Source organism: Bos grunniens, chromosome 12, assembly GCF_055505025.1.
Source record: "Bos grunniens cultivar Pamir isolate PY7600 chromosome 12, Bosgru_T2T1.0, whole genome shotgun sequence".
Taxonomy (NCBI): Eukaryota; Metazoa; Chordata; class Mammalia; order Artiodactyla; family Bovidae; genus Bos; species Bos grunniens.
The window spans coordinates 20,726,843-20,740,761 of NC_141176.1; the positions used below are offsets into that span (position 1 = coordinate 20,726,843).

General features: G+C 45.0%; 1 protein-coding gene across 1 annotated transcript in view; it reads right to left on the minus strand.

The window, feature by feature from the left end:
• Positions 1-11,549: 11,549 nt before the first annotated feature.
• The window catches only part of LOC147361485 (guanylate cyclase soluble subunit beta-2-like), a 61,351-nt gene continuing 58,981 nt past the window's right edge, over positions 11,550-13,919 (minus strand). The window contains 1 exon segment of the mRNA XM_086330775.1: positions 11,550-11,847. Coding sequence (XP_086186901.1) covers positions 11,702-11,847 — 146 coding nt within the window. The 3' untranslated portion in view covers positions 11,550-11,701.

The window sequence follows — 13,919 nt, forward strand, 5'->3', positions numbered from 1 at the left end:
CTCTCCTGGACTCAGTTTAGTTGTGTAAAGTAGAGGTGATGGGGTTTTAAAAATCACACATTTGCAGGGAACGCCCTACTTACAAGCAGCAGGGGAAAAGATGGATGCTTTTTGACATAGGGATCAGACTTGTGGCCACAGCAGGGGAAGGAGAGAGTGGGACAAGCAGTGGCATTGCCGTATATGCACTGCCATGTGTGAAGGAGCTAGTGAGAAACCGCGGTATGGAACAGGGAGTTCAGCCTGGTGCTCTGACCGAGGGGGTGGGGGAAGGCAGGTGGAGGAAAATTGAGGTGTAAGGGGCATTGGAAGGGACGGCGGGTGTGGGTGGGAGGTTCAAGAGGGAGGGAATGTATGTAAACTTACAGCTGGTTCACTTTGTTGTAGACTAAACCAACATAACATTGCAAAGCAATTATCCTCCAATTTGAAATACTTTTTTAAAATAAATAAACCGAAAAAGATGCTTTTTGAAAAACCCCATAGCTGCTTATCTTCACTGGCTGGGGACAAGATATTAGTATCTATAGCCAGCATAAGGCCTTGGTTCATAACGACAATCTCTACTAGGCTAGGACGTGGTCTGCAAATTACTGGTCCAAGAAAAACTCACCTGCCTCAAAGGTGAGACATCAAAAAGAACAAACCCAGCTTATTTTCAAAGATATAAAACCAGAAAAGATCAGGAAAAGTAAATGGCAGATAAAGTATTGCCAGAGAGCTGATGAAAAAACCGTAAAATATTTTACTATAAATTTTAGTACAAATTTAAATATTTAATGAAGCAGTTACCACTACAAAAGCTGGGCACAAAACAGAGACACAAATCTACTGGCAGTGATAACAAGATGAGACAGTGTGTGAACTGGCAGGGTCCAGGGTAGAGATGGGGAGAAAAGAAAGAAACGGGTGAATTGGAAGGAAAAAGAGACGAAAATTTTAAGTAAGGAACTTAGAGAATCAAAATGAGAAAAACCAAGAAAAATGAAATGGATATGAATATAGAAAAGATTTATTAAATAGGACACAAAGGGTGGGCATAATAGTTATATAAAAACCTGGTAACGTGTACAACTGGAAAACAAAAACTTAAACTGATGCAAAAATATGATCAAAATATTACCAAATGTGAGACTTCCCTGGCGGTCCAGTGGTTAAGATTCCATGCTCCCAATGCAGGGGCCTAAGTTCAGTCCCTGGTTGGGGAACTAGGATCCCACATGCCTTGGGTGCCCTGCCTGCTAAATGATAAAAAAAAAAAAAAAAATTACCAAATAGACTCCAGCAACTCAAAAGATAACGCAGTGTGACAAAGTGGGGTTTTTTTCAGTGCAAAGGCAGTTCTGTTACCAAAAGTGGGGTTGGGCTGCTCGCCACTCAAAAGCTAAAAAAGAGGCAAGGTTGGTGGAAAGGAAAGTTTGCTTTATTTTGGAGGCTGGTGACCAGTTGGGCTGAGGGGGTGGGGTGGGGAACTCCTGGTCAAAGGCCGACTCCCCGCCCCCGATATAGACAGAACAAAGGGAGGGGGTTCCATGCAGAAGCAGCAGTCAGCTCTGACAGTCATCAGTGGTCTGACCAGTGTCACCTTGATTAAGTACAGTTAGTCTTCAGTTGCAGGGTTGGTTCGTTCCCATTTCCTTGAGGCTAATTCTTAGAATTGTGACAGCTTATGTCTTGGCTCCAGCCTGGCCATCCGTGTCGTTAACTTCTTCCATCTGGTAGGGGTTTCAGTCTCCACGAGACCGCTCACAGGGGCTCAGAATACTCTCTCTAGCCCTTGAGAAGGAAGGTCCTTGACTTCGCTTACTGACTAAACTATTACTCTCTTGTCCTGTTTGACCGCTTCTCTTTATTTCTGCATTTTCTTACTTCTCTGATTAAACTTAATTCTTTGGCTAAATTTTTCCCACAGACAAAAGGAAGGCTAAGGACATAGCGAAGGTGGGGGAAGGACCAGAGGGCCCTGCTCTGTTTCAGTTCAGTATTAGGAAGTCTAGTTATATGAATGCACCATATTAATGATCAAAGAAAAATATGTACTAATCTCTTTAGATGCTTAAAAGTAAAATTCAGTGTCCATTATTGATGTAAATCCAGCAATTAGGAACAGATGTGTTCTTCCCTAACACAAACCAAATTGGGAGTCAGCGTGTTTAAAGGACAAATACCAATAGCATTCCTATTAAAGTCAGGAATAAGATTTAAATGTTATAAACAGTTAGCAAAGAGAAATTAGGCATATAAAAATTGAAAAGTAATCATAATTTTTATACTTGGATAACCCAAAGGGATCATCTGAAGAAAATTATAAAAAGATTTCAGTAAGGTGGCTTAATAGAAAATCAATATACAATTTTCAAAAGCTTTTATGCATTTAAACAACTTGTTAGAAGATGTAACCCAAGAAAAGGCTTTTTTATACTTACAGTAAGGACCAAAAAAAGTTAAAGTAACTGAGAATAAACCGAAGAAATGTTCCAGTATGTGTGCTCAGTCGTGTCCAACTCTGCGACCCCGTGGACTATAGCCCACCAGTCTCCTCTGTTCATGGAATTTTCCAGGCAAGAGTACTGGCATGGGTTGCCAAAACGTTCCAGATCTATATGAAAAAAGCTTTTTAAATTGATCCTGAAAGATACAAAAGCAGACTTAAAAAAATGCAGAGGTACACCATATTCTTGAATAAAAGGAGTGAATTTCATAAAGATGTCAAATCTCCCTAAATTAAATGTCCCTGTGTATAATATTACCAAGATAATTTTGTAACTAGTAAACTACATGTATGCATAAGAACAAATTCCAAATGGATCAAATACTAACAGTAACAGAAATTTGGAAGACAAAATTATTTATTGCAAAAATCAATATAAGCAAAGTTCAAAGACAAGTGGGAAAAAAATACATGCCTCATATCACACAGAAGTGATTTTCTAGAAACTGAGACATAAAAGAACAAGCCAATAGAAAAACGGGCAAGGAAATGGACACTAAATGAACAGAAATAAAGCAGATTCCAAATGCATTTTTTGACTCAGTTTCAGTTCTGGGAAATTATATACTTGCAACAGCATAAAAAGATATACAGGCAACAAGATTAACCATTACATCTTTGGTTGAAATAAAAAACTGGCAACAACCTGAATGTTCATCTATGAGGGGTTAATTAAATAAATCACATGTACCTGCATATTGTATTCAGTTTATCAACTGCTATGTGACAAAGGACCTCAAAATATAGACGTTAGAACAACCATGTCTTCTTTCAGGGGTCCATGGATTGATGGGGCTCAGCTGGGAATTCTCACTTAGGAATTCACATGGAGAACAGCTGGTAGTTGAGCTGGACTCATGAGCTCTCCAGTTTTCCCTGCCCTGTCTGGGGTGTGAGCCGGCATGGCTGAAATAGCTGGGGACCAGCCGACCATCTCTGTTCAAGGTCCCTCCACATGGCTAGCTTGGGCTGCCTCACAGCATGCAGGTTTCAGGGGCATCAGACTTCTCCCCGGGGACTCCTGACTCAAGTGATGGGAGGCAAGAACAGACAGCTTCTTCACTCCTGACCTACAAACAGCCTCACTTGCACTGTATTCTGTTGGCCAAAGAAGTCACTAAGGCCACCACATATTCAAGAATTCACCTCTCAATGAGACAAAGAATTGGGGGCCATCTTTAACGTGCCACATGATGAAATCATGCATGCCTGCTAAGTCACTTCAGTCGAGTCAGACTCTTTGTGACAGCAGAACTGTAGCCCCCGGGCTCCTTTGTCCATGGAATTCTGCAGGCAAGAATACTGGAGTGGGTAGCCATGCCCTCCTCCAGGGGATCTTCCAGACCCAGGGATCAAACCCGCATCTTCTGGATCTCCTGTATTGCAAATAGATTCTTTACTCACTGAGCCACCTAGGAAAGCATATGCAGTTATAAATCCTCTATATACCAACATGGAAAAACTCTGGGTTTTGTTGTTGAGTGAAAAAAGCCAAGTGGAGAACAGTGTAAATGGTATCTTTTTAGTAACACAGGAAGTGGTGGGGAATACAAATGCCTCTGTGTTTACTTCTGTTTTCTTAAAATAGACACAAAGCAATAAAATAATGAGAACAATGGATGCACAGGTGTGGAGATAGAAGAGAGACCTCGTAATATATGCCCTCTATATTATTTCGACTTTTGAAGTGAATTGACAGATAAAATACTTGGATCTTAAATCCAAAGCTGCTCAACCTTTCTCCTTAGAGCGCTGGAGCTACATGGGAAAGTAACATCGGGTCTTACTTGTTTTATAATCCTAGACATTTTCAAGGAATCTTCTCTTTTGGTTACCTGCACAATAATTAAAATCAACTCAGAAAATGGTGCATCAGTTATGGCTAGTTACAGCTGGTAATATTGCCTACAAACTGTCATACTTGCACTGGCCTGAGGTTATGGCCATTGTCTTTCATTGTCAACCCCAAACTACCCTTTAAAGTGCAATTTAAAATGTTAAAATTGTCACAGTGGAAGATAGCCAGCGGAGTGCTGGCTCATGAAGGCCATTCGTTAAATATTCACAGTTTCACAAGCCACTTGTTAAAAACAATTGGTAGCTTAACATCAACATGATGGCTGATTCCAGTATATAAAGAAATGAGTTTCAGGTTGCATTGAGTGTTACGAATTAAAAACACAGGGAAGCCTATCGGAGAAGGAACTGGAGGGAGCGCTCACTTATACCTGGAAATCAGGCAGTGTGGCACATGGAAATAACACAGTCTTCATCAGTGAGACAAGATTGCCACTTTTTTCCTGTTTTTGTAAGAAACCATACAGACAGGGGCTGGACGACGATTTTTTTGAACAAGTTAACTCTATGGCATAGTTAATGTGCATGGCACTGCGTGCTTTGCTAGCATTATCTTGCTAGTAACCATAACTTTTTGATGTAGTCAGTGTGATGGTTGCCATTCCTCAGAGAGAAAAGTGAGCGTCCAGAGGTGGGAGGTGACAGTGAGCAGCAGAACCAGAATCCGAATCTGCTGGCCTGGCTCCATTCCCCCTCACTTCGATATCTCACTGAAAGCCCATTACATTATATTTGGAAAACTCAAACACATAAAGGAGAAAAATAAAGTCACCCGTAATTCTTGTTCCTAACGATGACCACGATTAACATTTGATCTAAATCAGAGGCTTCCGACCATTTCTCCACCCTGGTCCATCTGAGAACTCTGACACTTCCATGAGTAACTGTGGCTCGGTCTAAATAGATTTTCTCCAGGGTGTGAAGACTGAAATCTGAAAAATCCCACATGTGGTTTTTATGTGGTCTGCCCAATCTCATTTTATTTCTTTCAATAAAGGGCATGGTTTTTCAAAGTTCACATTGCCCATGATCACATGTGGAGAAGTTTGATATGATTTTATTAGGATGGCTAATGGAAAGCTTTAACGGTTGCAGGCACATACTGATTTATCGGTACTTTCATTGGCCAGCAATTTGCTTTACTTCTCTCAAGATGCTAAGGTGGGGACTTCCTGGTGGTCTGGTGGCTAAGACTCCAAACTCCCAAAGCAGGGAGCCTGGGTTCAATTGCTGGTCAGGGAACTAGATCCTACATGCTGCACTTAAGACCCAGCGCAGCTGAAAAGATGCTATAATAGAGTATGCACATACATATAGAGTCACAATACATACGTTACCTGAGAGTTTGGTTAATATATAAATACACACACATTTTTTGGAAGAGCTGGGTCAAAACCAATTCTGATTTTGCCAGTCACAATCACAAGATTATAATATTTTCAAATGTGTTAAAGAGGAAAGGTAAAACCAATTCCTTTTTAATCAGAGGGTTTTAAATTGTTTTCTGTCATAAGTTGATGGCCACAAATTTTGAATGGTTTTCTAAATGTATTTTGATATTTGGGAAGCTAAACTGACTAATGATTTTATACGTGTGTGTAAATTTCTGATGCTCATTAATCACAGGCAAATTCATAGACTATTCAGGTTCAATTAATTATCCCTGGAAATTTGGGCATCTTGACCTTTCAAAATGGCACTTGTTGAACCTGAGAAAGTATTTGAGCCTTCTCTGTAAACTGATGGTTCTTTTGGTCAAATGCTTAATTTAAAAAACACTTCTTGATGTGTGAAGAACTTATAATGACAATTTTCTTTGTGGAAAGATATACTAATAATTAATCACAGACGTTAAGCAGTTGAATCACATTAGTTATGACAATATATTTTGAGGCAATCTCTTGATTTACTTCTTGATTTAAAAATTTTGTTAAGTTCCTGATTTTTTGGTTTTCCCATTTTCTTTGCTCTGATTTTTTTCCTTTTAGTTTGTTAGTGCTCATCAGGCCTTCCTGTGATGGGGGTGGTTCAGTCTGGCCGGTTCCACCAATGAAATGATACTCTCCTTGCTTTGTTGAGCTCCTGAGAGGTCCATTTCTTGATTTGTGACTTTGGTCTCCTTTTTGCTTGTCAGTCATGTTTTCAACCCTTTTAAATTCAGGCCTTTATTGAAGAAGATACTTTAATGATGTTTTTCATTCCTGCAATGCAAATTTATAAGAGTATTTCCAAACAAATGTGTTCAATAGAGATGAAGAAAGTCAAACTAGCTTTTCTGTAAGTGGAAATTTTTTCCTGACAAAGCTAATGCTCCAAATGATTTCGGATCTCCTTAAAAGTTTTTCTACCCTTGAATAAGATAAAACAAGCCACGATTGGACTGGTGTTTATTAGTCGCTGGCAAACTAGTGGAGGTTTCTGGACACGCCCTGCTTTGTTTGATTGCTATATTCTTTCTATCATGGGACCTCATTGGCATTTGTTGATCTGAGAAAGCATTAGAGATTCCCACATAAACCTATTTTATTTATTTTACCCTATGCTTAGTTTACAAAATGCCTTTTATAGAAGATAAAATGTCCTTCCTTTTTCTCAGTTCCAGTTGGCATCAGCCTAGCCTAGTCCAAGGCCATGACGTAGTGGGGGAACTCACAGGCTGTGAAGTCCAGAGCCTCAGACCAAAGCCTGCTCTGGGTTTTTTCCTCCAGGACACTGCAGAGTGGCCAGGATTTGGAGACACCTGACTTTTTGGTAATATGGTTCATTCCAATCCAGTCTGGGACACATTGAGCAGTAAATCTTACTGCATGTTTCAGGCTCCAAACTAACCATTTGTTTAAACAGCTGGATATTTTAGGGGGAAAATTCAACTTCAATTTTTTTTTTTTTTTTTTTAGGTCTCTCCTGTGTGTGTATTAGTCACTCTGTCGTGTCCGACTCTTTGCAACCCCATGGACTATAGTCCGCCAGGCTCCTCTGTCCCTAGGATTCTCCAAGAAAGAATACTGGAGTGAGTCATTCCAACTCTATGCATGTGACTTAGGTCCTTTCTAAGGGTGCACGAGCTATTGTGTGTCTGATGTGTTAGGAAGGTACAAACCACTGGCCAAGAGCTAAGACCAGAGTCGGGCAGGGCCAGACCTGAAGCCCAGTTCTTAAGTCTGTGTCCATTTCCCCATATGTAAAATGTGGGTAATCATGGACCTACGTCACACACACAGGATCGTACTGGTGCCCAGCAAGTAACAATTACTGGCCCAGTAGCCGCCATGATGATATTACCACCATAGCTTCCTGCAGAAGAGCCTGTGTTTAACGCTGCCATTGACCGGAAGCTGCTCTATCAGGTAGACACCAGGCCACGACCAGCCCCTCTTCTCCTTAAGCCTGCTACAGCCCTCTGTACATGGGAAGCCAAACAAGAGAAAATACTGCAAGGCTTTGCACTTGGAAGCTGGAAAACAGATGTGCAGAGCAGCTCCTCTGTTTCAATTGCACATGTGACGGGTGGGCTGATGGCGCCTTTACAAGGATGAGTTAAGTGGTTCGTTGACATATCATTATCACATTTTGAAGTTAAACCGCCACGGGATCCATGAACTCTCATCACACAGTTAATTATTCCTGGATTTCGCTGCACTCTTGAAACATATTCTGTTTATTTAACCATCCCCTGGGAGCGCGGGCTGCCTTTGTCCCCATGACACAGCCAGTGGTGTAAAACCCCTGCATCTGTCAGATTTCTGTGTGTGCAGCGTAATTGCCTGATTTCCATTTGAAAGTACAGCCCTGACGTTACTACCGCATAGACCCACCAATGATCACAATGATGTCCCGACACCTACAAGGGGACAGGGGTGCGGGGGTGAGGGTGGGGGCCTGATGCCATAACAAATGGGCACCAGATGAATGCTCGCCTTCAGATGGACCAGGTCTGAGTTTACAGCTGCAGATGAAGTGTGCCTTGGGAACAACAACAAAAAAAAAGAAAAGACTAAAGAAAAAGAAACCAGCAGATTAGCATCAGCGTGAGTCTGGTGGAGCCAGATGGCTCTCTGTGGAAACGGATCTTTCCCGCCTTCTTCCAGTAACCCCGACCAGCAGACAGCGAGCGTGCTAAGAGGAGAGAAAAATGATCTCACGCCTCAGCCAGGCACATGATTCGCCTTCTTTCTCTCACACTCAAGCTGAAGGAAAGTTGGAAAAGAAGAAGGGATGAAAAAAGAAGAGAGGGCAGGGGGTGTGATGATGGTGGTGGTTGGGTTGCACTGAAGAATAAGCTGGTCAGAGCCCAGAGGAGGGTGAGGTGCAAGCTCCCTGGCCAGCCCGGGGCTTCGGAAAGGCAGGCTCAGATGTCCACGGAAGGGACAGCTACGCTGAGGCATGGGAGGCAGGAGAGACCCCTGGCACGTTGTTAGCCCCTCTGCACACGTCCACCAACTTGTCCGCAGGGGCGTGGTGTGTAAGAGGCTGGAGGAGGCTTTAAAAGCGGTGGGATTAAGCTGTGTGCTCCCTTGGGAAGGACAGTGGATGGTGTTTTCAAATTTTTGCAAAGTCACTTCAGTCATATTTGACTCTTTGCAACTCTCTGGACTGTAGCCCAGGAGCCAGGCTCCTCTGTCCATGGCCTGAAGACCGGAGTGGGTTGCCATGCCCTCATATCCACCTCTCTCTGAGGGCTGGAGGCCAGACTTTGTAATAGTCCTTGACCTGCTGGACAAGGTCGAGGAGAGCTGGATCAGAGATCTGGGATTCCGGTCCATGGCATCCTGGGAAAGGGGCTGGAAAAGCAGACAGGGTTACTGGGGAGAAGGAACCTCTCACAGGTTGTGGGTGTGGGAAGGGGCACCTCCAGAGGCACTCCACCTCCCCGGTGAGCGGAGCATTCACTGCTTACAGAAGTCTGTTACCTGCAGTGCCAACCAGACCTCGGACCGCCGGCCACGAGGCGGGCCATCAGATGTTGGTGCCCACACACAGCCCTGGTAGGAGCCAGCGCATGCAGGTGTCCCGCCAGCTCATCCAATGTGCCCTCTGAGCAAGTGTGCACACACCCCCAGCCTGGCACCAAGGGCTCCAACCCAGAAAGAATGCTCCCCTGGGAGTGGCAGGGGCTCGCAGTCAGCCTGGCGAGGTTTCCTGGGCACCTGAAGTTTGTCTCCACCAGTGTTCACTCCGAAGAATAAATAGTGGGCTCCAGGAGAGGCCAAATGCAGGCTGTAGTCATTCGGTTACAGCTGGAGAAGATTACCTTGATCATAATAAACATGGAACAAAATCCGCCCCGTTTTCAGCCAGGCCCGGGACACCTGCTTCGCCATTTCTGGCAGCCTTCGGTGGAGCTGAGCGTTAAACTGGCAGTCTGTCTGGGCCAAGGAGGCAAAGCGAGCTGCCAGCTGGGAGCCAGGGCCGCAGGCTCCAGCTTTTCTCCTTCCAAAAACAAAACAAAAAACCACTACTCAACCAAGCAACCGTTTTGCCCTTCATCTCTCGGGCAGTGCTACCACCTAACCATGTTCCTAGTTCTAGGCGGGCTTCTCTCCCTCACAACTGGGCTGAAGGGTTTTGAAAAGAAAGCCCACAGGGAAAGCCACAGGAATCACAAGGTGGATCAGCTCTCCTTGGCCCCACTTGAGCAAGACGACCACTCAACAGGAGGAGCATTTAAAAAATAACATTTACAGAGGGATAACTAAATGTCAGTAACTTGAAGTGCTTTGTGGATATGTCATTAATCCTCATGACACCCCTACAATGCAGGTCCTCTGATTACTCCCATATTACAGATGGAAACTTAAGGCACAGAGATGTTAAGCAACTTTCCCCCAACACACGCAGCTGCCAAATGGTAGAGCAAGGATTCAAACTGGGCTCTACCTGGCTCCAGGGTCCACATCCCGGCTATTCTGCCTTTTTGACCTTATAGTAACACTGGGATGTGTTCCACTTAAGCTGTCAGCCAGTGCCAGCACTGTGGGCTACCAAGTCTCCCAGAGTTGACGTCCTCATCTGTCAATCAGGGACTGGAAACCCTGGCTTATTATGGGGTTGTTGCCAAGAGCAGAAGTAATGAGTCACATACGTGCAAGGCCAGTGCCTAGCATTTGGTCGAAGATCTATACATGTTAGTAGTTACTACTGTTGTGAATATCGAGGGCAGCTTTGTGCTTTTGCAGTTCACTGTGAGCTTGGTGGAGCAGCTGCCGCTAACCCCATTTTACAGGTGGTGAAATTGAGGTACCAAGACATCCAGCAGCAGAGTCTGGACAAGAACCCATATCTCTCAAAGCTGCATTCAGTCTAATCCTAACTCGCTGTGAACTACAGGCCGCACCCCCTATTTCTAGAAACAAGACACCGCTGTCATCTAGAAGGACAGCAGAGCAAGGAATTCAGCTCTTGTCACCTTCTCTTCCCCTCCTGCTCCTGGGATTGGCGGCCACAGAAGTCAAGTCTGCCCTCCCGGAAGACAGTTAATGCCTCTGGGGACAAGTAAGGTTCTGGCAAGAATGAATCGCAAAATTCCGGGTGCCCTTCATGTGGGTTAAAAAATACTTGTCTTTTCACCAAAACCAAGTGCAGATGCAGAGACCCCTAGACCACTTCTCAGCCTCCCGCACCCCAGGCCTCTGAGAGCGTGTCCAGCACTCACCACCACCCAGGGGGCCCCACGCTGCAGCTAAAGCAGGAGAGGAAACTTGAGTCTGAAGAGGGACAAGGGACCTGGTGGGCCGGCTGCACTCTGCCTTATTTCCCCATCTTTCCTGACTCTGCCCTTCCGGTGATTTTCACATTTTCTCCTCCCTTTTACGTTCAGAAAACCTCTGGGGAAGGCAGCTTTTATTCTGTGGCTTCATGTAATTCCCAGGGCTGGGAATGAAAGTGATTTCCTTTCACAACCCCTGGCTGAGTGCCTTTCACATCCCGGCTGTGTCGTGGGGTGATTTATCAATGGCAGGGGCCGGGGCTCCTTCCCCATCCTCCCCACTCCCGCCATCACTTAGAACAAGACCATGCCCACGACCGGCTCCAAGGCCAGGGCGTCCTCTCAAGTTGGCTCTGAGGCCAGGACTCGGTGGAACCACCGTGATGAGAGCCGTTCGTTCTCCTCTGAGAGAACAAACACGGCCTGAAGTCTCCAAGTGTCGGGGCTGGCTTTGAACCGAGACTGTGAAAGCACATTTTTCCAAACTTGTCGGGATCATGTTTCATTTCTAGACCTTTATTCTCCGAGGGACAATGAGAAAGAGACGCAGCTTAAGAAGTCTTGGGCTGAGAAATGAAGTTCCTTTTCTTTGTCGCCATTAAACCGAGCAGGGGGAAGAGTGAAGCCGAGGGGTTCATGTTTCGCTGTTACAACAAAGCGCAGAGGCCAGACGGCAGCGGCCCACTGGGAAGGCCGCGTGTCTCTGTCTGAGCTGAAGGCCGCGGTCTGGCTGCTGCCTCCCCAGGTTCCCGTCCCTCCACTGGACTCCCTTTGGGTGTCGACCAGTCCGAAGCTGAAACGAGACAGAGCGGTGAGCTGAACAGTTGGCCCCAGACCGATCCCCGGGCGGGGGGGTTCTGTCTGCGCCCAGCCCTGGGGTATAGTGTGGGCACCGTGGGGTTACCATACCACCTCCTGAGGCCAAGAACATCTTCCCAGTGAGGCCAGAAACGTCCATTCAGACCTCAGCCTTGTTGCTCAATTATTGCTCTAACACTGTATCACTTTTTTGGCCACTTATCAAATCCCGACTCGTGCACAGCTCTCCTAAGAGCCCCAAGCCTCCAGACCTGCTGCCTCATGGCTGTCTACATGAAGCCTGAGCATCACCACTCACAGGGTTCAGAGCCACGGCGGCCACTGCCCATCAGTACCCTCTCCGGGCCTCGTTTGTCCTCATCTGAAAAGTAGGGAAATGCTGAAGCTCCAATACTTTGGCCGCCTGATGCAAAGAGCTGACTCATTGGAAAAGACCCTGATGCTGGGAAAGATTGAGGGCAGGAAGAGAAGGGGACGAGAGAGGATGTGATGGTTGGATGGCATCACCAACTCGATGGACATGAGTTTGAGCAAACTATGGGAGACACTGAAGGACAGGGAAGCCTGGTGTGCTGCAGTCCATGGGGTCACAAAGAGTCAAACACAAGTGTGCAACTGAACAACAGCAGTTATACCCTCCTCCCAGAGTTGTTGTGGTAATTCAATCAGATGCCTTCTATAAAGTGAATACACCATGCCCCACACACAGCACAAACTCAGATGCCAATTCTTATTTTGAAGTGTGGGAAGGAGCCCATGGAGGAGGTACTGGGAAAGAACCTGGGACTATGAGCCTCAGCAAGGAGGGGGAGGGAGCGGGACTCAGAAGGAATGGAGACCAGGAGGCTAGGTGGAGATGCATCTCCTGCTTGCCCTGCAATTTCATTTGGGGAAACGTCCACATTGAAGATTTTAAAGTCGTTCATCATTTCCATTTCTTTCTCTCTCTCTCTTTTTTCACACTCATCATTGTTCCAGAGACATTCAAGTTCAGAGGGGCTCTTGTATTTAATTTGAAGCTCTAATAAGTCTAGAAATCAGGAAATGCAGGCGGGGCTTCTGTCTCCAGCCTTTTATCCTCAGGTGAATGAATGACTTCCTTCACCACTGGGGGCTGTCAGTGTCTCCCTTCCTCCCCAACCTGGATCCGTTATTACCTCTGTTTTTAGATTCTAAAAACTATGGGCAATTTTCATCAGACGGCAAGTTCCATTTGCTAATGGACTGGTCATTAATGAACGTAAGTGATGACACACACGTGGAAAAATGTGGGTGACTGGACCTGTCCCCAGGCTCGCTCAGGCTCAGGATAAGGTGAAAAATTGGCAGATCTAGAACCATGTCACTGGGACAACTCTGAGTGATGATTCATATGCAGTATTTAACTCCTGCAAAAGCTGGTGCTAATCTGATAAGGTCCATAAACCCCTCAAACTCACCATTTGTATAAGGTATGGCTTGAGAGCAGAGCTGGCTAAGTGACTATGTCATAAACTACAGGTTCATTTGAGCATTGTGGTACAGCCCACTCCACACTCTGCCCCCCTCCACACACACACACAAAAGACTGACTCCTGTTCAGCCAGTATTTTATGGTCTTTGGAAATAAATTATTCCAATATGGGGTGGGATTTTTGCTTTGTTTTTGCTAATTCTCTGCTAGTTTTATTATTCCACATAGCCTTTATCCCTTTCACTTTGAATTACAGAGTTGATTGCAGTATTGTTTTTCTTTGACATAGAAGCCCAAGTATGATTTAAAAAGGAATTGAATTTTTCAAAAAGGGAAACATTCAGGATAAATGTTAAGGACAGTGTGTTTGAAAAAGCTGAATTCAGTTTTGTTTGGGCATCATCGCAAGTAAAGGAAAAAAGGAACTGATTACAGACAGAAATTATAGTGTTTTGGTTTTTTTTTTCTAGTAAGTGTAGCACAGCCTCCAGGTTGCCCATCAGCACCAGGAAAGGCTGAACCCTCCCCATCTAGTTTCTCCCTGGGCCTCCCTGTAACGGGATCCTAGACCATACATCGTCTCCTACTCAACC